This window comes from Lycorma delicatula, chromosome 9 (assembly GCF_047948215.1).
Source record: "Lycorma delicatula isolate Av1 chromosome 9, ASM4794821v1, whole genome shotgun sequence".
NCBI classification, from domain to species: domain Eukaryota; kingdom Metazoa; phylum Arthropoda; class Insecta; order Hemiptera; family Fulgoridae; genus Lycorma; species Lycorma delicatula.
Window position 1 is genome coordinate 44,036,630 of NC_134463.1, and position 23,706 is coordinate 44,060,335.

At 27.8% G+C, this 23,706-nt stretch overlaps 1 protein-coding gene across 3 annotated transcripts in view; it reads left to right on the top strand.

Annotated features, from left to right (window-relative positions):
- LOC142330110 (casein kinase I-like) overlaps nucleotides 1-23,706 on the top strand; it is a 98,329-nt gene that overhangs the window by 50,641 nt on the left and 23,982 nt on the right. For 2 of the 3 annotated variants that reach the window (XR_012757686.1, XM_075375185.1), the window contains exons 6-9: nucleotides 213-383; nucleotides 2,432-2,580; nucleotides 5,122-5,290; nucleotides 12,470-12,502. Coding sequence is in view for 2 of the 3 variants with exons in the window: in XM_075375185.1 (XP_075231300.1) it covers nucleotides 213-383; nucleotides 2,432-2,580; nucleotides 5,122-5,290; nucleotides 12,470-12,502 (522 nt within the window). In the remaining variant the exon portion in view is untranslated. The remainder of the gene's footprint in view (nucleotides 1-212; nucleotides 384-2,431; nucleotides 2,581-5,121; nucleotides 5,291-12,469; nucleotides 12,503-23,706) is intronic. The other variant, XM_075375186.1, reaches the window with a different exon arrangement.

Here is a 23,706-nt window from a genome sequence, read left to right on the forward strand (position 1 = left end):
CTTTGTAAACACACCATGTGTGTTTACAAAGTAAAGCAATAAATTTGATTGTCATCTTAAATGTGTGTTTTGGTTAACTCTATGTATGTTGTACTAGAGTTGTTATTTTCAGAGGAACTCTTTGATATTGATAACTAAATTGTTATTGTTGAGTTTACATAACAAAATTGATTGAATTAGTCATGAATTATTTGTTTTTGTTGTTTTTACAGAACAAAGTAGAAGGGATGATTTAGAATCATTAGGTTATGTTTTAATGTATTTTAATCGAGGTTCATTACCTTGGCAAGGGTTAAAAGCAGCTACTAAACGGCAGAAATATGAAAGAATTAGTGAAAAGAAAATGTCAACACCAATAGAAGAATTGTGTAAAGGATATCCAGGTAATAATAACTGATAACATTATTTGTCTTTTTATTAATTTTTCATAAAAAAAGAAAAAAAAGGCCGACCTAGTGTATGCATATGTTATTACTTGCCTGTAGTTTTCATTTTTCTAAGCCGATCCCTTAGTAAGTTGATAACAGGGCATAAAAATTCTGCTAAATGTCTTTCCATCTAAACCCTGAAAACTTGAGAAAAAGAAGTAGTTATGATAAAAGGAAGTTAAATAAATGGAGGGTTTTGTTTATAGTTTTGATGCAAGCTTTTTAAAAGTTACTGTTTTTGATTGTGTTGTTTGCATATGTGATTTGTAGAGTAATATTAAAAGGGTTGGCTTTATTCAAAAAGTACTCCAATGCCATGGCCAAGCAGGTAACAGAACAGAATCCCTAAAAGGTCTACAAGCAGTCCTTTCCTAACAAACCATTCAAATGTCTTACTCCTTATTTTAAGTAGACTAAGTTATAAAAATTGAAAGAAAAAAATAGAATATTTTGGGGTGGTAACTTTATAAGACTTGTTAGAAGATGCACAGCCACCTTATTCAATGAATCTTTTTAATTTGGGTCTGCAGTACCATTTGAGGGATAAGAGAACGCATAAGTATGTTTTACAAGACAAGCTCTTTACTGAACTGCAGTATACAATGAATTGTTTGCTGTGATAGCATGTATTGTGTTAAGTATCTGCCAATCAATTTGGTCGTGTTAGGATACAAGGATTCCTTTATATGGGATATCATTTTTCTCTTCTTTTATTATTGTTGTATAATTAATTTTTTTTAAATAATTTCATTGTATTTAAATTGTAAATTTCATATTGCTTATTTATTTTTATCTATTTATGAATTTTTATCTATATAAAAATTTATCTATATAAAATTTAGTCTTATCTAGATAATTAAATTTTTATCTGTTTATTATTTTTTTGACTGAAAAATAATGGATTTTACTTTATGGCTATCTGTAGGAGTTAAGTCTGAGTGATAAATGAAATAAAATCAAGTAACAAAGGAAACTCCAGGATCCTTCTTCAGTTTTTGGGAACTGAAGGAAACATCTTGTATTCGCCGTGTAGGTCAGTCTGGAGAACATCAAACCTTCTAAATGTGGCAGGAAAGAAGTATGAAAATGAAATAGTAGACAGAGAGAAAGGTATTCAGTCCATTGGACTACAAAACAGATGAAGAATCCAGTCTAAAGAGTGTTTTGAACCAGCTGGTTCCATTCTGTCCACAGCTTTTTTTTTTACTAGATCCATGTATTTATATATATATATATATATATATATATAGTATGATGAAATTGATGTTTGTAAATTTAAAAATTTGATATATATATATTTATTTACAGTAAAAAAAAATGATATATTACATGTAGGATTTTTAAATTCACAAAGCATCATATTCCATCACATTAATCAATATCAATAAATCAAATTTGTAAAATATAACTGCTCATGTCCATATAATATGAACAAAAAAATATCTGATGAAAGCCAATACTATGTGAGAAGGTTATATTCTTATTGTGTGGACTTGAACAGTTATATTTCACAAATTTGGTTCATTATTATCATAATGAAATATGCTTTTAATAGTAAAAAAAATCATTTACACCTGGTCGTTAGTTTGTAAAAAAGCTGCCCAACAGACCTTTTTGGAGGTGATATTATAACTCCCTTGTGAGATAAGATATAATTTTTGTATGTATTTAATTAATATGAAAAAAGATCTTCATAGTTAGCTTTGTAAAGATTTTGTTAGAGTTTAAAAGCAAGTTATTACACATTTTTTTGGCTGTTATTTAGCATTGTCTAGAAAGTGATATATTAAACATAATAAAACAAGAATGGGAGATAATTCTGAGTCGATTTCTATTTTATTATTCAGGTAACTAATAATCTTATCATTCAGGTTACTAATTTTAAAGTAAATTTGTTAGATATTGATTGTTGTTGGATGATAACAAATTTAAAAGGATATCTATACTTTGACTGATTTGATAAAAATTAGTGTTATAATTTTTTTTTTTATTGTTTGTTTCAGCTGAATTCCCAGCATATTTAAACTATTGTAGAATGTTACGTTTTGAGGAGCGTCCAGATTATTCATATTTAAGGCATCTATTTCGAGCTATATTCATTCGTCAAGGTTTCACATATGATTATGTATTTGATTGGAATATGCTTAAATTTGTGAGTATATTTTGCATTTTATTTACATATTTTACAGAAAAGTAAATAAAATAGTTCACTGAAAAACAGGAATTCATTTGTTGTAGATCATAGCATACAAAGCTGTTTTTTTCAACTATACATTTTCAGAATTAGAATGCTAGAGGCAAAAGTGATAGTGAACAGTGAATGAATGTATCATGAATAATTACTGATTGGGTTAAAAGTCTATTATACTAATTAAAGTTCTATATTTTAATAAGAAATTAATGCATTCCAAATGGGATATGGATGTTGTTGGATGACAAATTTAGGAGAATAAAGTACAAGAATAACTACACACACACTTCATTATATCATGTAGCCAACAGTCATCAAAGTACCTTTACTTTAAGCCGTTAAATAGTATGATTAGTTTATAATTGATGTACCAAAATTGGAGCCTTAATATTATCAAAGTAAGTCAATAATAGTTCTATACAAAAGTGTTGTAGCATTCCCTTTTATGCTAGTGGACTCTCACTCTTACACCACTGTTGCTGAATGGCAGGTGTAGCCATCAATGTGTTCAGAAAGTTGTAGCTCATGTTCAGATACAAGATTTTCTGATACAATTGTAATAGATTCAAAGCACTGATTCATGAAGAGACAGTCTGGTTGGGTATAGAGCACCCATAGGAAGGAATTTTCTAAATTTGGCTGGCATTTTGAAATGCTCTTTAAAGTTCAGTAGTCAGTTGAAGAAAAATCAATCATCCTGTGTTGACAAATTCTTTTAATAAAACAACCAAAATTGTGTCAAAGGGCACTATTGAGAAAGTTATTTCTTTGAACGCCTTAGTTGATTAGTTTGTATATATACAGGCTGATATATTCATGAAAATTATAATAAACTTTTAAGACCACTGGTGAAAATAAAGGAAAGTTCATTTAAATATAGGTTCGGAAATGGTTTGTTAGTTAGTGTCAGCTGATGAAAGATTTCACCCAATTTCTGTGCACTCAGTAGACTGTAATTCTTGGGACCCAAATTAAGAGATAAATTTACTTATTTTTATGAAATCTGACTGAAAGAAAAAAATCTTGGGAAAAAGATTTAGGTAAAAAAATACACCTTTTTATGTTTGGCATAAAATAACTTAGTTATTGGGTAATAAACACATAAAAGTTTTAAAAAAACTTTAGTGAATTTGATTCTGAGTAAAATAGTATAAATAAAGTCTACAGAAATCAATACAAATTAAGAATTTTGAATTTCTTAAACGCAAAAGATTAAAGCGGCAGATTGTTACTAGATATAAAACTAAAAATTTTCAATATTTTAAGTTATGTTTAAAAATTGTTATGTGTTTATTGTATGCTTTGTTGTTTTGTGTGTTTTCTGTTTGTTGTTTTATGTATTCTGTATATTTATTGTTGCATGTTGGTGATTCAACAAGGATGTTGAGATAGCACACTTAAAAATTCTTACCAATTTATTTACTCTAGAATCACTATGTACGAAATAAATTATAAATAAATAGCAAAATACAATTCGAGTTTTTCTATAAACCTTACAGTAGCTAATAGAAATTAATACAAAATTAACAAGAGATTATAGCAGCATAATAATCACAAAATCAGCAACCTACTTTATACAAGACTTATTTACTTTTAATGTTTACAAAAAGAATCTAGCATACATTTTTATAAATGAATAATGTTACTTTGTCTCCTGTTACAACAAACTTGCAGAACAGCGTTAAGTGAATAATATTTTGTCTCCTGTTACAGCAAACTCTGAATGGACTGCAAGGATAGCGGGAGTTTATCTCCCTACTAATCGCAGAGCCTGGATGAATGTCCTTTGCTGCTGTGTCTTTCGTTTATCGGGTGGGTCATTATTTATTTAGTGGCGGTTATAGATTTTTGTTTTTCATTTATGGACGGAGTTGTTATTTGCATTCTGGTCCTTTAAATCAATAAGAAATAATTGACTGGGGCTGATTGTAGAAGACTAGGCGCGTATGAGCTTTGTATTCCTGGCGTGACTCCCCTTCAGTCCATCCCCTGAAGTCCTTTCGGTGGTAGCACCTTTTGAACTAAGAAGAATACACCTTTCAGGGGCCCTATTGTTTAGGGGAAGCAATGTGTTTCCCTTTCTAAAGGGAGTCGCATGTGCTGGCTCATGTCATAGCAAACTCATAGAGCTGTTTTAAATAAGTTATGTCACTGTCTCCCTTACAACTTGTGGAATGTACGAGCATGTTGTAAAATAGTTAGATGTTGTAACAGAAACTTGTAGTGTGACATTATAACTAAAACTTATAATAACAGATAATTCTTATGTAATCTAATTACATGTACTTATCAGGCTTTTGTAACTTGTAATTGCTTCACATAAGGTAATAACAGGAACTGTTTGCTGGAACTATAAATGGAATGTGAAATCATAACCAATATGGTTTTCCTACTTGCTGCTTGCAGTCCTGATTGACTGCTTAGTATATACTTGGATAATTTAGTTAAATAAGCTAAATTCTGTAGTTAAAATGTTATAAGTTTATTTTTTTGTGTCTTAAGGGAGGTACAAGGCATAGGGAATTAAAAGAAGCTCCTCAGGACGACCAGAGAAATATGAAGTCATATGCAATAAGACCTGAAGGAGGAACTGGAGGACGTAGAACTAGAAATTTTGTAATGTTCAATTCACCTCCTCCGCCCGTAATTATTACAACAACACCTACATCAGGTATTTAGATAATAATTGTGTTATAATAGCGTATATAATTCTTTAATGTTAAATCTGTGTTTTATGTAGAGTCTTTTAATGTAGAGTCTGTGTTTTATCACTTTGAAAGGAAGTGTTTAAAATTATGTACTGTAGTCAAATGTGCAGTTTCCCTTCTGAGCTCAACCCTTCACAGTTAGACTAAAAATAGTTATCTTAGTTTCAATTTATTGATTTTGATTAGCAATTTTATCAAACTTGATTTTATCTTATTTATAAAACCTTTCGGTGAGAAACATTTAAATTTTAGTAAAAAACAATTTAACATAGTAATAATCATTATTGATTAGACTGTAAATTTTAATTATTTAACCCTTTTAAGACCTCACTAATATACTAAACAGGGAAAAAGACACACTTTGATCTTTATGTTTTAAAGGAAATGAAAGTTCTTAGATTCTGTAGAAAGTTTTTAAACTAAGATCACATCATATATAATTCACCATCCTTAGATATGAAGAAATGGTTTAGCTTGTGTATGTTGATTCTTTGCATGGTCGAATATTTTTGAAAGGAGTTATGTTGTGTAGAGTTTTTTAATTTTATTTATAGTGATTGAAATCTTATTGATTTTGAATAAAATTTTTGGTTAAATAATAACTATAAGACATCATTTCTTAACTACAGCAACATTTTAATAAAATTTGTTTTTCTTACACATAGTGAAAAGATTACTTATTAAATTTTTTTTTCGAGTACCACTTTTTTTATTCAATTTTTTTTAAAGATATTTGTAACTTCATTCATTTTTTTAGTTTGAAATGTAAAAAGTTTATTTTATTTTATTTTTTTGACAAAAATATCTTGTTTTATAGAGTTTTAAGATTTTACAGAGTCTTGTTTTAGATAGAAGTTTATTATTAATGTTTGTTTTAAATGAGCATTTGTTATAGAAATATTTTATATAGCGTGTTGAATAATGCAGATACTTAAAGCTCTGACTTCCTGTGCAGAATGTCTGATAATTTGAGACCTGACGGAACCCGTTTTTTTTTAATGTTGATTCCGCAGTACTATTCCTGGTTACCATTCTCATATTGAGTTCTAATTAAAAGCCTACTTTGGCATGGTGATCTGTAGATGTAACAAGCTACAGATACATTCATTACTTAAACAAAGGTTGAAGGCCCAACTGGATATATGAAGATATTCAGATTATTATATGAATAGGTAAAAAAACATTTTATGTACTTAAAAGGATTGCAATAAAGGAAAAATATTAAATGATCAGCACAAATTGGTTAAGTGTGATAGTCATGAATAATTAAGAAATTTGTTTTGAAAGGGATGATATGCATATAAATTTTACATACGTACTTGTGTTTTGGTTCAATATAACTTGTAATTCAAGAGTTTGTTGTGATTATGTTGCATAAAAAAGAGGGATTTGTAAACAGATTAATTATATTTTATAAATTATAATAAATAATGAAGTTATATATTTATAATTTTTTTTCTATTTAAGTATATTATAATTATAGAACACAACATTAATTACGTTCTATTAATTAATATTATTTATATTAATTACATGATCATAAATAACATTTATAATTGCTTGTGGTGTGTTTTTTTCAAAACAGATTACTTTAGTTGTTTGTAATCATGAATAATGATGGGTTTTTGACATTAATTAGATGAAAAAAAAAAAAAAAAAAAAAAAAAAACACCAGTTACATTCTCTTATTGAAGTTTTTATCTCAAACATAAAATTGTTCAGAACATAAAATAATTATTAAAAAACAAATGCTGACTAATAATGTACACATACACCTAGAATAGGTAAGAAAAACCAAAAAAAACAACAGGATTTTCTTTATTTTCTCTTATTTTTTCTGGATACAGTAAGTTAGTCTGAGATGTGAAATTTAATTTTACTTCTACATTTTATATTGTATCAGGTGCCTTGTAGTCTTAACAAATTGGAGGCCATTAAATTCACCATGTCATATACCTTACACAGGCATCTGTGTTTGTAGAAGTAATTTAAATTTCACATTGCAGACTAACTTACTGTATCCTGAAAAAATGCTTGTAAGAAAAGAAAGAAAAACTTTTAAACAATCTTTTGTTCATTAATTATTCTAGGTAGACATGTCCAGTTAGTAGAGTTGGGTTTTTGTTTTTTAATAATTATTTTTAGCAGTTTTTTTTTGTTGAAAAGTGCTGTTTAAATAGAGATTTGAATGTTAATAAATGATAGTGTATGTGCGTGTAATGTATATACGTATCACTTCATTAAAACTATTATTTTAATTAAATTAAACATTTGATGAGTGGTAGATATTGCACAAGTTCTAACTTTTATAATGATAATAGTTAGAGATCGCACACAGGTTCTGATCTGTCATATTTCTTCATTAACAGCAGTGCATATAGGCAACATATAGCTTACAGGAGGGTGCAAGCCGTGATACATTCCTGCTTTCTTTTGATGAGCACATCTTTCACTTATAATTCAAGAACGATGAATTTTTCAAACAAACCACAAGAGGCAAAAATTGTGTCATCGTAAAAATTTGAAAATAGCATAATTTTTTAATTTTGTCCCACAGTGTAGTGCCACCCCCTTTCTAGGTAAGACAGTTTAAGATAGACTATGTTACTTCTAGACTGAAGACCTGTTACCACCCAAAAGTTCTTTGTAATTGATTGGACTAGTGAAGCTTACAGAAGGGAACAAACAAACAAAAAACATAACAGGTTAATACATTACCACTTCTGTGGACGTAGTCGGGTTAAAAAAAGGAGTTTTTTTCTTTAACATACGCTTTGAACAGTACTGGGTCTTTTCTCTTCTAAACAGTAAATAAATAAAATAACAAATTAAAGTTATTATATAATTGAAATGGTGTGTGCACTCTTGTTTCTCAGATGTTTGGTGAAGAATATAAAGACTGAAGATGGCAAACTCAACGTAAAAATTTTAATTTGAAAATTTAATATATTAAACATAAATTTATTTAATTAGAAAATTTTTATCTTCATTCGCTTAAAATTATAAAGGCAAGCAGAGTTATTAGTACTATAACTATAAAAATTTGTTTACTTTACCTTTTGACAAAAGATATATTTAAAAAGAGATAATAACTAAAGTAATTATTACTTGGAAACTAATATTTACTTAAAAAAAGATTGATTAATTATGTGAATTAATAAGCTATTAATAATTAATTTAGTGATACTTTTTTTTTGTGAAATAATTAATTTTCATTCATATGCATTGAATGAGTGATTTTAAGTTGTGTAGAATCTTGAATAAATAATTTTTTTAATATGTTCACTTTGGAAGAATTCATAAGGTTGTAGACCAGAAACTGAGAGGCAGTAGGACCCGATTTGATCTGTGTTTCTGTTTGGAAATGTTTCACTAAAAGCTTACCTACCAAAAATGAGAGGTTATATCTGAAGTAAAGACCATTTCATGTAAAAAAAAATTATTCTGAAAACTTTATAAATTTTCTTTATTTCTCTTAAAACTACACACCTTAAAACTACACACTTCTCTATATAATTTTCACATAAATTAAGACATTTATCATAGCGATACACCAGCTTCAATATACCCTCATAAAATTTTTCTGCCACCTGTCCATTTAGTCACTGATAAACAGCATTTTAAGTTCATTGTGAATTGCTTACCACTCAAAAATTCTTTCAATTTCCCAAACAAATGGTAATCAGAAGGAGCTAACTCTGGGCTATACAGTGGGTGATCGTAAATTTCCCATCCAAATGTTCTCAAAAAATCACATGTCAGACCCTTAACATGTGGACGTGCCATCATGCAGCAGGACGACGCTGTCGGTCAGTCACCTTTGTTGCCGATTTTGAATGGCGCACCGTAACTTACATAGAGTTTTGCTGTAGGCTTCTGCATTTATAGTTGTTCCACGTGGCATGAAATCAATCAGCAGTATGCCAAACCAATTCCAAAAGACTGTGGCCATCAGTTTCTGTCCAAATGGCTGTGGTTTGACCTTTGTTGTTCTGGTGATTGAGGATGATGCCATTTACTTGACTGCCATTTTCTCTTTGTCATTTAATACGAAATCCACATTTTCATCTCCAGTAACAATTAAATTAAAGAACTCATCACCTTTTTCTGTGTAGTGCATCAAAAATTCCAAAGCAGATCCCATTTGGATTTTTTTGTGATGTTCCGTTAAGACATGCTGTAACCAGCTTGCACAAACCTTTCTGAAGCCTAAATGGTCATTAACAATGTGACCAATAACAGGTCTTGAAATATCAGGAAAAAGAAGGGTCAGGTCGGAAATCGTTGAGCGACATAGTTTCTGATTTCACTATCGATGTGTTTCAACAAGTCCTCAGTGATTATTGAGGGCCTCCCTGAACATTCTTCATCATGCACATTAATTCTGACATTTCTAAACTTTTCACACCATTTTCGGACATTTCTTTCATTCATTACATTATCACTGTACTCAGCAACCAACTGCCTATAAATTTCTGCCGGCGTAACATTTTAATGGTTTAATAAAGTATGACTCCATGTATTTCACAGTCGACAGCAACATCCATTTTCCTATTCATTTTATAACATAATCAAAGATAATACAAGGTGACAACTTACAATGCAATGTGTACATTGCTAGCATGGTCAGGAACAACATAGGTTTGCCAACCTTATGGAGAGAAATTTCCCAGCAGTCTTTACTTTAAAGATATCCCTTGTACATTGTTATTTGGTGAGTAAAAATCTTGAAAATAGATGATGCTATGCATGTGTATTTTTGAGTTAATCTGATTTTTACAGGAAAAAGAATAGCTATTAGCTTATAAAAATTATCATTTCAATTATTATGTAAATTTTTTTTATTGAATGTATAGACTACTGTGCCATAATTAATATTAATAAAAATTGTCTATGAACATCCCAAAATAGCAAGTTTAATATAAATTTGCAGATTTTTATAGTTGCCTTTTAAATCCACGGATTCATCAATGAAATACTTTATCAGATAATGAATAAATTAACACTGTTACATGTAAAAACTGACTGCTGTTTTGATCAACCGAAGTAAATTTTTGTTGTAGTTAAGCTAGCTATTGAATTGTGCCAATTTAAATAATCATTTAATGATGTCAAGTAATTTAAATTCATCATGTTCAAAATTGACTCTGTTAATTAGTATGTATATTTATACTTGTAAATATATTTTTCTAAGTTTTTTAGTTTTAGTTGAGTATTACTTATTTTTAGAATATTTTCTACATTTGTTTTCTTGTATAATAAAATGATCACGTATAATGAGATGGTCAGCTAGCTACATTTGAAATTTTTTTCAATTTTAAATTTGAAAACCTTTTCTGTTTTATTGTAAAATAAAACAAATTCTCTCAAATCTGTCATTATTATTAACACGTTCACTGCAGTATGGCCGTAATTGAGAGTTGCTGTATGCTTGTTATCGTTTATATGATTTCAGTACAGTGCTGAATGGTATTTAACTTAACTCTTGTGCTGTACAGGCCTCATTGTTGCCATATTGTACTTGACTGTGCATTATGGCACATAATGTACTGTATATAATGAATATTTTATTTCTCTTTATAACTGAAAATATTTTTTAAAATAATTTTATAGTCTACAATATCTCTCCGAAACATGAACTAACTTGTTGAAACAGTTCTTTTATACATATTCTGTCTATTCATAATAATTATTAGGGGTAATTTTGCTGGATTGTTCCATGCCAGCACCACATCATTTCTTTTATTAAAATATTACAAATTTTCTATAAAAAAATTGTTTTATTGTAATCTATAATGATATATAATTAATTTATAGTATTAATTCAATAAAGGAAAAATAAAATTAAGAATTTCAGACTATATAAATGATAAAATACATTCGATATTTATGAATTTAAAAAAACTTTTTTCATAGTGACTTCACAAAGTAATATTATGTTAAGAAAAATAATTAATCAAGTCAAAAATAAATCAATTTATTAATTATTTAATAATTTGGATGATGTTTACAAGTAAGCGTTAAACATTTTATGTGAAGCGATTCAGACACAATAATCTGGAAATTAATTTTATATTTTATCCAGTGTTTATATTATTAAAATATACATTTGAATGGATGTTTTTTTAAAGAAAAATATTTAAACATATATTTCATTTAGAAATAATAAGATGGACAAATCAAAACAGTGAGTAATGGATTAGGTGACATAATGTAATTAATCTAATTTATTAATGTTTTATTGAATAATTTATTGAACAACTTGTGATAAAAATATATGAAAAGGAAATAAAATTGTCAGAAAGAGATTAAAAAACAATGTGGTATGCAGTACGGCACAGATGTATACCGAACAAAAATCCAAGATCAAACAGTTTAGCATATAGATTAAATCTGTATAAAAACAACACGCACAGTATAAAACCTCAGTATGGGCCAGTATGCGTCGTAATGCATAGTAGGTAATTATTATACGGCATCATAGTTGCCCGTACAGCAAGATGGTTATCTGTTGTAGCGAAGTGTTAATAATACAGATAATTTAGTTAATGTTTATGTGAGTGAAGATTGTACGATGTCTTTTAAAACAATAAATAATTTAATAAAATATTTAGACTGTAATAAAATTGCATCTTAAGATAAATTTTAATTGTACTGGCATTTTTTTGTAATAAATATAAATGATTGTACATTGGTAAAACTAATAGGTATTATTAATTGTAAATGATATTTAATTCACCTGGCAACTATCAGTTTGTATGTGTAATGGTGATAATGCATTTATTTATCTGATATAATATTTTCTAACCAATGATTCGAAGACCTTATGTAAAAAAGTTGCTATGATGTAATTCTTTTTAAGTCGCTTATGGTATGTTGTGTGTTTTAATAGAATTCCATTTCTCCATAAACTGAATTACATCTTCTTAATGTATCTACTCTAGTAAAATGTGGGTTATCTATAAAAAAATCATTACATTTTCGCTGATTTTATACAGAATAAATAAAATAAATGGAAATGTTTTTCAGTAGTATGCTGTTAATTTTTATTTTGTCATTACAAATTGCTTGTATATTGTCCTATCGTCTTAAAAGGGTTAACAGTGAAAATTGTTTTTAATAGATTAATGTTTTCGTTGCAGGGCCCACTGTTCATGAAAATTCAAAGAAATCAGGTAGGAAATAAATTAATTATGCGGAAAACTTTTTTTAAATTCATTTTATAACATTTATTTGTTGTATTAATAAATTGCTTTTGTTTAATTTGTTTTTTCCTTTTTTTTGTCTATAGATTTTGTAATACTCTTTTCTATGCTAAATAGTTAATTATTCTGCTTAATTAGTCTTTAAAAATTTTCGTTTTTAATAAAAATAAACTAGACTTTTTTCTCAAAAATAGTTGAAAAAAAACCGTTTCGAAGACCTAATTTTTAAAAAATAATGTGTATATTTATTACGTTTGTCATAACAGACATTGTGTAAAAATTCTTAAATCATTTGTCGGATTATAAAATTATTTACAGGTAATAATAATTTAAAGTCTGTGTTAAAATTTCTGTAAATATAATTTGATTATATTTTTCTATAAGAAATTTTATTTTGCTGAAAGTTGTTGGATTTTCTAAAAATTGTGTGCCATTCGTGTATTATTACATTATGTGAGTTTTTATTATCAAAATACATATTTTAGTTTCTGTTTATTTCTGCCAGTTTTTGCGTTTCCCTTGTACACTGGTCTCCACCAAGAGAATATCTAGTTTCAAGGTAATTGTATATTAAATTTTAAAAAAAAACATTTTATGGGTAAAGTAGGTGGGTCTTGAAAATTATTAATCTACTAAATAATCACTTCTACCCATTTCTTGCTTTTTTCTGCTATTTTTGTTTGCTCTTAAGAATTACTTAATTGCCCTTAGTAGGCTGTGTATGTACTGAAGTATCTGGAAAAATTTATTGATATGTTTTTCTGAATTGTATGAGTTTATATTTTCATTTTTATTTCTTAAATTAGTTATTTTAATTAATTTCCGTTTTATTTAAATACCAGTAGAACTCTCAAATGTTAATTTACTTATGTAATGTAAAATTTTATTAATCAATATTAATTGCCCACATCTCATCTAGTTAATAACAGTTATTCAAATAGGCAGATTTTTTAAACTACAATCACTGCTGTTTATTTGGCATGTAAATTGGTGATTTCAATCTCCTGTGATCTGTATTTTGTGAATTTATAAATGCTGTAATAGACCTTTTGAGCATTTTATTTGTGGATATATTTTTGATGAATTTTCTGGAGTTTACATGCACTTATGAATATTAAAATTAATTCACAACATTTAAATTATCCACTAGTATCAGTCTTCAGGATAAACCATTTATATTAACAACAAAAATTTTTATTTCAATGGAATCCGTACCCTCTGGGCACTGTGTACCCATTTCATCGTGAACAATTCCTTTAATATTAAAAAAGGTAAGGAGCATCGTTTCCATTATTGATTTACACTGAAATGTTTCAGGATAGCGATTTTTCCATTGTGCAGTTTGTTACTTCAGTTCAGGGTGATATAATTCAATCGAGTTGATTCACCAGTACCATAATTAATGCATTATCTCTATTAATTTAATTATTTATTCATAGCATTATCTCCTTTAACTTAACTTCTCTATAATTTCATTCTCTTTTGCTGATTCAGATGAGAAATTTAATTTTTGTTGGTCACTTTAATTCAAATTATAATATTCTTGTAGCAGTGTATTAAAACTACTAAAACATTTACAGATAGTAACACTCTTAAATTAACCAAAATACTGGTGATTACCTGTCTGGATTACCTGTCTGTGATATGTCAATGTTATTGGAATATAATATTATACTATTCATACATTAATCCACTCTGCTTGCAGATATCTTTCAAACTTATTTAATTTACATTTATGAACCAAAATCTGAAAGTAGAACATGGCTTTGATAAGTTTATTTTTTCCTTGGTTTTTCATATGGTAGATGTTTATAAAGAGACAGCCAGTTAATTTTTTTAAGTTAGCTTAAATTTTTAGTGACCTCAATTTTTGTTATAAGAACCAAAATTTTTACTATTCTCCTCTTAAACTATTTTTAAAATTTGAAATTACATGAAGGCTCGATTAAACAGCTTATCTATTTTATTTTTAATATTGTTTACCTCCAACACTTGTATTACGTTTAATTTTTTTGTTATTTATTTTCTTTTAGAGTTCATTATAATAGTGTATTTTGAGATTTTTTTTTGCATGTTGTTTTTTTTTTATCAGAAACGGTTTTTCTTTTTTAGTTAAGAATGACAATGATGTGAGGGAAAATAAATTGAAAATATTTGTCAACAATAACTTGAAAAATTAGACTTGTGTGGATCCCACATAATAAGAAAATCAAATATTTTTTAAAAATGGAAGACTGGTTTTTATTTTTATCAAAATGAAGTTCAGGAAATTTGTGTATAATCATACTGGTTCAGTATTCTATACAATTTTTAATGTATTACAAACTTCAGGTTGTCAGCTTGTGTTTTTTTGCAAAATTTGAAGAAACATCTGATAGTATAAGTTAATATTTTTATTAAATATAATGTAATAACACAGTTTTGAATTTTAATTTTAATTTGATGTGCTTCATGTTATCTGTAGGATGAAAATTGAATTTTTTTAAAGCTACAGGGGCTCTTACTCTAAAAAAAAGTACTCTGAATTTCTAAGCAAAATCATTGCTGTTAATCGGTTTAATAAATCAAACAAATTGTGTCTTACATAAAACACACTTTATAGTAGTAAATGTATTTTATATGTTGTCTCATGTAAAACGCAATCCAATCTTTTAAAGCCTTATCTCAGTAGGTATGTTTAAGCAAAAAAGGGATGAGTTAGTTATTAAATATATGTTGTTATCAAATTTTTAATTCTAGAGTAAATGTTAAGATTAGCTATCACCTACCATGCTTCCACTCTTTTCACTGTTCTTCCAGCTACTTTTGTGAACATTTAATAGATTAATAGAGCTTCTTTGTTATTGACCTTTAGTTGTCAGTAGTGTTTGTGGTTTGTTACCTTTTCTATGAGATGTTGGTAACCATATGCACAACAGATGAGATTACCAAAGAATTTGTTAATGAAAGCTGTTGTTGAATTTGCGTACTGTGTTGTTATACCATTATTTTGTAACTGATAATATTGATCTTCCTCTTTCAAGAATGTAATGAATTGCTGCAATAAAACATTCTGATATCGTTCTGTGTTAATGGTGTACTCAAAGAAAATAAACCAATCTTTTTTGTGAATTTTGCAAACCAGACCGTCATCTTTTGTGTGTATATCATGAAAATAATTTTTCATTACATATGTGGGGATTTTCAGCATTCCAAATCCTACTTATTTGACTCGAGTTGATCCTGTTTGAACTCTATTTGGTCTTAGGTTTAACTGTATAGTCCAATGAAATGTTTGATTTCGGTAAATTAATTTCATCTGACAAGCATCTAATTTTTTTTTGATTAGCAGTTAATTGGTCATTGATTTCAAGAATTGTGTCTGCATTCCTTGATCTTTAGTGTTCCTTTTGTTAACACAATCTGTCTCTGAATTTAATGAGTGACCTTAATACTGATGTCTTATTACAAATTGGTGTCAGCACTTTTGGTGAAAAGTCTTTTGCACTGCAGTTGCAAGTTGTGTACTAAGATACAGCTGTGTTATAAAAAAAAGCTTGTTTTTACTTCATGTGAAAACACCATCTTCTCATTAACAGTGCACCAAGCGTTCAGATCGCTGTGTACTGCGTTGGTAGGTTAGTCAGATGTTGGATGAGTCCATTTCAGTAAAATGTGGCGGCGTAGGATCATCAATTAAAATTTTAGAGAAGGCTGTTTGACAGGTTGTATCTTATATGGTATACTCTGTATATTGTGTTTGAATGAAAATTTGTCTGAATTAATATCAGTGAGTGTTGTTGTTTCACATTTGTTAGGTTTGTACAAGCATGAGATTCATCCATTTGCAAAACTGTATTTGTTCTTTTAATACATTTGACTAAGATTTTTCACATCAAATCATTGCTGTTTCTTCTTAATATTTAGAGTTTTTTATTTTATTTTTTACCTAGTTGCACCTTGATAGCTAAGTTTTGATATATTTACTATTGGAAACATGTAGTTATCATGCAAATTTTTGTTTTGGTTAACAATAATTTTTGAAATTGCAGTTTATTTTTCAGATTATTTATGTGTTATTTATTGTAGTTTATATATTATATATTTTTTTTAAATGATAGGTTTGCATATGAAATCTGTTAGAGTTAAGTGATCATTGTAAAAAATTATAAATGAACTGTAATGTCAGATTGTTGAAGGTAGTGATGATTCATGAAATTTAGAAACATATAGATACATAGTAATATTAAAATAAAAAAAGATTACTCAAAATAGTAAAAAGAATTCATTCATAATTATCAATCTAGAGTGGTTGTCGATCTGCTTTTTTATCCTATCAGTATTATAAGAGAAATTTTAGGCGTGGTGCATTTTGTTTACTGATTAGAAACTTGTCCTTAAAAACAGCTCTTTAATATTATTAAGAATAATATTTTGATTTTAATAAGATTTTTATCTACAAAGTTTAATACTGTTTAATTTAAAGATATTTATTGGAAGCAAATTTTTATACCTAATATTATTCATTATTTATTTTTTGCTTTTCAAAAAAGAGAATAAATACGTAGTAAATATTATAAAGGGTGGTTAAAATGCAGTGGACCGTCAGTCGCTCATAACTTGCAAATGAAAAGAGAGTCAAATAAAACAAATGTGGCAAAAGAGCACATTATATTTGCTACAAAATCTTACATTTATTTTTCCATGTAATCATCATTTATATCTACACATTTCTCCTGGTGGTGAACCAGTTTTCTCATTCCATCAGTGAAGAGTTTTTGTGGTCTTTTTGTGATCTATGACCTCGCTGTGTTTTTCAGTTCATCATCCTTTGTGACCTTTAATATCGCTTCTTAATTGGGGAAAGAAGTGAAAATCATAGGGTCCTAAAAAAATCTGATTAGCATGTAGATTGTGGAATAGGTTCAGATTTTGATTTCTCATGAGACTTAGTGGTTGCAGGCGATGTGTGTACGAGCATTATCATATTGTAGAATTATCAACTCTGTGGATTGTCAAACGTGACACATAACTTTCTTAAGATATATCACACAGAATTTACATTCAAGCCAACTTTCTTCTACATAGTCAAGTCACGTTCATGTGATTGGAATCCCATATCACTGACAAGTGACTTTTTTTTAAGACGGTTGTATTTTGAATTTTTTTGATTGCGGTGAACCAAAGTGCTGGTATTCCATGCTCTGTCATTTTTCTTCTGAGTCATAATGATGAACACAAGTTTTGTCACCCTTCACAATGATGAAAAGAAGTCTCCCTTCTCTCGGTAACTTATCAGAAACTGTTCACAATATTCCTTTTGTTTTTGTTTATCCTTTTCCCATCGCAAAGAAACTTTATGGTAGTCCAGTTGTAATGTAATAATGTGTCCTACTTGTTCATTCGTTATATAGGTAGGTAGGTACATTGTTGTATGATGCGACTGTCATTTAAATTGATTCATCCACCTTATTTTGATACTTCTCATCAGTCGCACCAAACTGATCAATGACGTTAGGTTCATCTGAGCACAAAATTTTATTGCCCACTTATTGACAGTACTTTGATCAACAGTTTCAGCATCAAAAATGGCTTTTAGACGATGATGAATGTCACTTAGTGTTCACTTTTTCCACTGTTAAAAATTTAATCATGCACTTTTTTTTGAGATGTTGATGTAATAGTCATACTCAACACCTTAACAATGGTGCCTGACAAGAGATTGAGAGGGCATGAATGAAAAAGTTTTAAAATGTTAGTAGTAGTAGGGAAATAAAACTACAAGATGGCAGCACCTGTTGCTTTGTGTGATATTTTGTTCTCTCATTATGTTACAGTATGTGTTGTATTTCATACGTTCCTCTTATTTATTACATATCAGTTTGAAACATCAAAAACATGTACAATTTTGAAAATGTTTCTTTTACTAATAGAAAAACATAATTTTAGACTGCTTAAGAACTAAAATAATATTGTTTTTAATGTATACATTAGTGTAACTATTTGGAATGAGAGTAGTACTATTAATGAACCAAGTGTTACATTACTTTCAAAATGATGTTTCATCATCCCTTATCTTTTTAACGAATCTGAATTATTAACCGAGTTAAATGAAGGTATACACATCTTAAATAGTAGTAATGCATTAAATAAAATAAAATCTGTAACAAAAATCAGTTCACTTAAAAAAACATTAATTCTGTAGTTGATTATGAAGTAACAAAAGTGACTACAAATTGCCCAGTTAAACAAACAGTTACAAAAAGAAAAATTAAAATTAAATAGGAAACAGCAGAATTCATGCCAATACACCATTATTATCGATGATGACAGTAAAAATGTTCTTAAAATAAAAGATAATTAAGATTTTAAGGAAATAAACAGGAATAGTTCAAGGATTGGTTGTTTAAAATTGCTTGGATCATGAATGAGAACATAACAAGGTCTCCATTTGTATATTTCAAGAAGATAGAAGTAAGAAATGTCACATGAAAAATATAAAGAATCCAACCAACTGACTTTTTTTTATATATATAATTCTGTATCAGAAGAAGTAGAATAGAATTAATTTTTTTTATAAAGACTTAAATTCAAGTTCTTAGAAATCCTTTTAAGACATGGTAATTTCTAGGCCAGTAAAACAAAATAGAACTAAGTTTTAATAAAGATCTTTGTAAACATTTAATTTTCATACAAATTTCAGCATTTTTTTGTGATTTTTAAATTATCATTATTCTAGAATATTTTTATATCAGATATTCGTAACCACTGCCATTATATTATTTCATTTGATTTTTATATTATTTTTATAAATTTATTTGTATGTTGTTTTTCTAAATGAACATTTTTCTGGTATTTGGATATCACATGAGCTACTTAAACAATATTGAGTCGGCTTGAACTGCAGTTATTTGAGTGTCACCTGTAACACTGTTACTATTGGACACTTTTTTCCATTATTTGAACTCCTAGTAATTTAATTATTTCAGTTTCATACTGTTGAAAAATATGTAAAATCTTGTTTTTCTTTGAAATAAACATTTATTTCTTTTGATATACCATTACTCATGTGAAATTGCAACTAATGAATTAGAACTTTATACTGTTCGGTAAAAAACATCAATTTAAAAAAATGGTCAAATACATTAGCAGGACACAGAATTTTCTTTTTTTAATAAATTAACGTGTCTACTGTTAGTAAAAAATAAGTTATAATATTTGTTTTTAGGATAAATGAATAGCTTTTAACAGTTTTTATAGTAGTACAGTAACCTAATTTTCCTTCCTTATAATTTCTTAATCAAATTATTAAACACATTTTAATATGAACTACATAAGCTTACTTTTACTATTAATTTTTCATGTTTCGTAAACACTGATCAATATAAATTGTAACATGTAATATGTTTTTTGGGAAGGAACCTTCTTATCAACAGCTGTATGTAAGTACATTAGTATTCAGTCATGCCATTCACGTAGTTCTTATTATATAAGTACAATTGAAATTTTTCTTTATTCTTTAAATCTCATCATATCTTTTATTTACAAACAATTTAAACTTTTCATTAGAGCTCCTGCTTTAGAATGATACACTTTTATTATCATAAAATTAGATGGTATTAAAGAATTCAGGTTGAAAAGATATGATATTGCTGATAATATAGGCTATAAAGATGTTAGCCATGCTACTCAAAGTGGCAGTGTATGGCATAAAAATGGAAGTGTATTTATGCAAGCTGAAAGCTACTAAAAATTCTCCCATGACAATTTTTCATCGAAATTCTAATCAATTATAATGATTGATATGTTCTAAAAAGCCCAAAGCCAACAGTATCTTAGCATGCAAAACCACAGCATAGGAAACCTTTGCATGAGTTAATGTTATACCAAATTAATGATTAAGATGAAATAGTATTCACTTAATACTAATGGCAATATTTAATAAATGCTTTGAAATGACTTTAAGATCATAATCTTAAAGTAAAGTAATTGTATCATACAATATTTATGTGCCAAATGATTTTTATATTTGGAATTCTATCAAAGGTAAAGTAAGGAGCCAAAACATTTCACATAAAGAAAAATCCACTATTTATTTATTTGTTAATTTATCTAAGCAACAACAGGCTTACATCCAATTTTTTTTTAGGTATTTTTGCCTAAAAATGGGCACAAGCCAACTTAATAAATAATTAAGCATTATTAAGTTACTGGGTTATATGAATGTTGATGATTTTGTTAAAATGGTTTAAAGAATTTTAAGATAAAATTAATATGTATAAATTTTCACTTTGTATGGGAGAAAAAACCTATCTAACTTCAATCAGTATCTTCAGCTAATTTGCTAAAATATAAACAAAATGTTTGCCATTTATCAGTTAGAAACAAAACATTTCCTATGCTAGTTGTGTACATGAGAGGTGTTCATTATTAGAAACAGAAAATATCTCTTACATATAATACATTCACTAGGAAATATTTTTTGACCCAGATTAATAATGGTTTTATATACAGGTTCTTTCATTTTTATCTTTTTTTCTTAATGCTAATGAAACTAGTACGTGTAGGAAGTATTTCTGATCTATAGAACTTGAAAAGCATTATTCTTTGATACCAAAACTTAGGATTGTATATACACGTACATATATGTAGACACATACATTAAGCATATCCTCTGTTCGGTTCACTCCAGATATGCATATAAAAGGTAAAAATTTTTGAAATATTTTTTTTAGTAATTATGTGTGTTTGTGTGGGCTGTTATTTTCATAGTTATCGCTGTTCACAATCTACTGGATAAAATAACAGGTTTAGATAGAGGTTGCATTCCAAAAATCAAATTTTTAATGAAATCAGGAGGATATTAAAGGTGTGTAAAAATTATTTTGCCCCCTGCACAACAAAGTTCAGGAGTTTTGTCATTTCTTTTTTTGATATTACATTGGTTACATATTTTAAACGTATTTTGAATATTTTTCAAATTTAGATAGTCAATTTCAGAACGTTAATCAAAAGACATTACCTAATGAATAATTTTATGTTTTGATGTACATGAAAAGATATGTATGTTGATTTGAGATATATTTCCTAAAGATTGAACTCAATTTTGAGCCAAGCATATACATTACTATTCAGGCCTGTTAGAACATTATGGTATAGATTCACGTTATCTACAGTCATAAATTCTAATAGCCCAAGAAGTTTGTCCTGTCTGTGACCTTGCTGACCATGGCGTTATGAAAATATTAATACCTAATTGAAAGTCAAATCTATGCCAGTTATGTGTATGGCTTACCCTGATGAAACGTCTTAATTTAGGATATAAAAATATACAGAGTGGTGCTACTTTGCTTGCATGAAGATGAGCTGTAATGGGTTGCCTCTAGATTAAACAATGACATTAAATTTAGTAAAACGTAGTAACTTTCTGATGAAGTTGATATTGATATCAAAATTCAGTATTCCTCAAACATCAAAACTTTACTAAATGTATAAATAGTGTTCATTCTCTTTAATTTTATTTCAAACTAATTTGTTTTTATATACTTTATGATAATAATTCAAATTGATCTTTTATAAACAATCACATTAAATTAAGTAAATCACATAATAACTGTCTGAAGAAGTTATGTAGAGTTTAATGTTGATGTAGAGTATATCTTAATATTGACAATTACATTAAATTTAGTAGAAGAAGGTCTAGGTTATTTATTTATACTTTTTTTTGTTAATGCATTATACAGTAGTGAGATTGATGAGATTTTAATTGTGGTAAACATTCTGGGAATCATAAGAAAGCTTCAGTTAAAATGTTTAATAATTGGTTTAGTTCTTGGTTATTAGGAACGAATGAAAAGACATTGTTCTCCCTTTATATAGTAGTGAGGTATATACACAGAAAATATTGTAGATCCAAAGACAGCATTTTGTTCAGTGATATATTTTTATTTCTTACTACTTTTTAAACAATTTCTGAATTGAAACTTAGTTGGTCAGGATTAAATTTCCTCTGTAAATTCTCACACATTCAGGTATTTGGTTAATTAGATTATGCTAAAAACTGGACAAAGCTGTTTATTAAATATCTTTAAATCTGTTAAAGTCTTTATTTCGATGAGATCATAATATATAGATAGTGTCAGTATTAGAGAAATTATAAGATAAAAAGTAGATGAGTTTCAAGTCCTTATTAATCATTTAATTACAGACACATGAAATAATGTTAAGGTAAGTAGATAAAGATAAAAATTACTACGAAATAATTCAGAAGTCACCATTAAAATTATTTTGAGTACATATTTATTTATCTACACATTGAATGGGATGATTGAGATAAATCATGATTTTTTTTTGTTGTTTTTAATTAGTCTTATTTTAAAATTCATCAACAGAGTAATATTGTTTCCATAAAAGAAACTTTTTTAATTGTATTTTAAATAATTTTGTGGAAAGAGCTTCAATTGTTCGACAATTTATTGAAAATGAATGAATCAATCCAATTCAAGTGACCCAATGAGGGAGCTTGACCATTTTTAATTGTTTTTTATCTTATTCCCATATACATTGGCAGTCCAAAACAAGACTTTTATTTTTAACCCAAGTGGCAGCCATTTTTGTTGCAGACATTAGCGTAAACTTAACATCTTTAGATGGGTTATGTTAAAACATTGCAACATACACCATTTTTTCATCAAATTTCCGCTTTAATTTGGATTCTTTTCATTAAAAGCCTTAAGTAAATAAGTAAAAATGACCTGGAGGTCATTTTCAAGTTTATCAAACTTGTAATAAATTCCACTATTTAGAGTTTAAATTTACAATAAAGTAGTGAAATATCAAAAGATTTATTTTTATTTCATATGCTTCTATACTCGCATAGCTAGAGAAAGAACATTGATAAGAGTTTCCTTCTTTTTTAATAAATCTTTGAAAATTAAAATTATTAAATTTTTGAAAGTTTGTGGTTTGATATCTCTGGTGGAGCTTGGGATAAAAATCTAATTTTTCCAAGTAATATATATATTTATAAGACTGAACTAGAGTAAAAATTTCAGTTGTGATATGAACCAAATTTCAAAACTATAGTTCTGCGAGTTTTCACAAAAAAAATCCATTATTTATCATTCATAAAAAAATATTAGCCTAATCTTCATGTGTATATCGACAAAATTTCTCATGTCCTAAAAATTAAATAT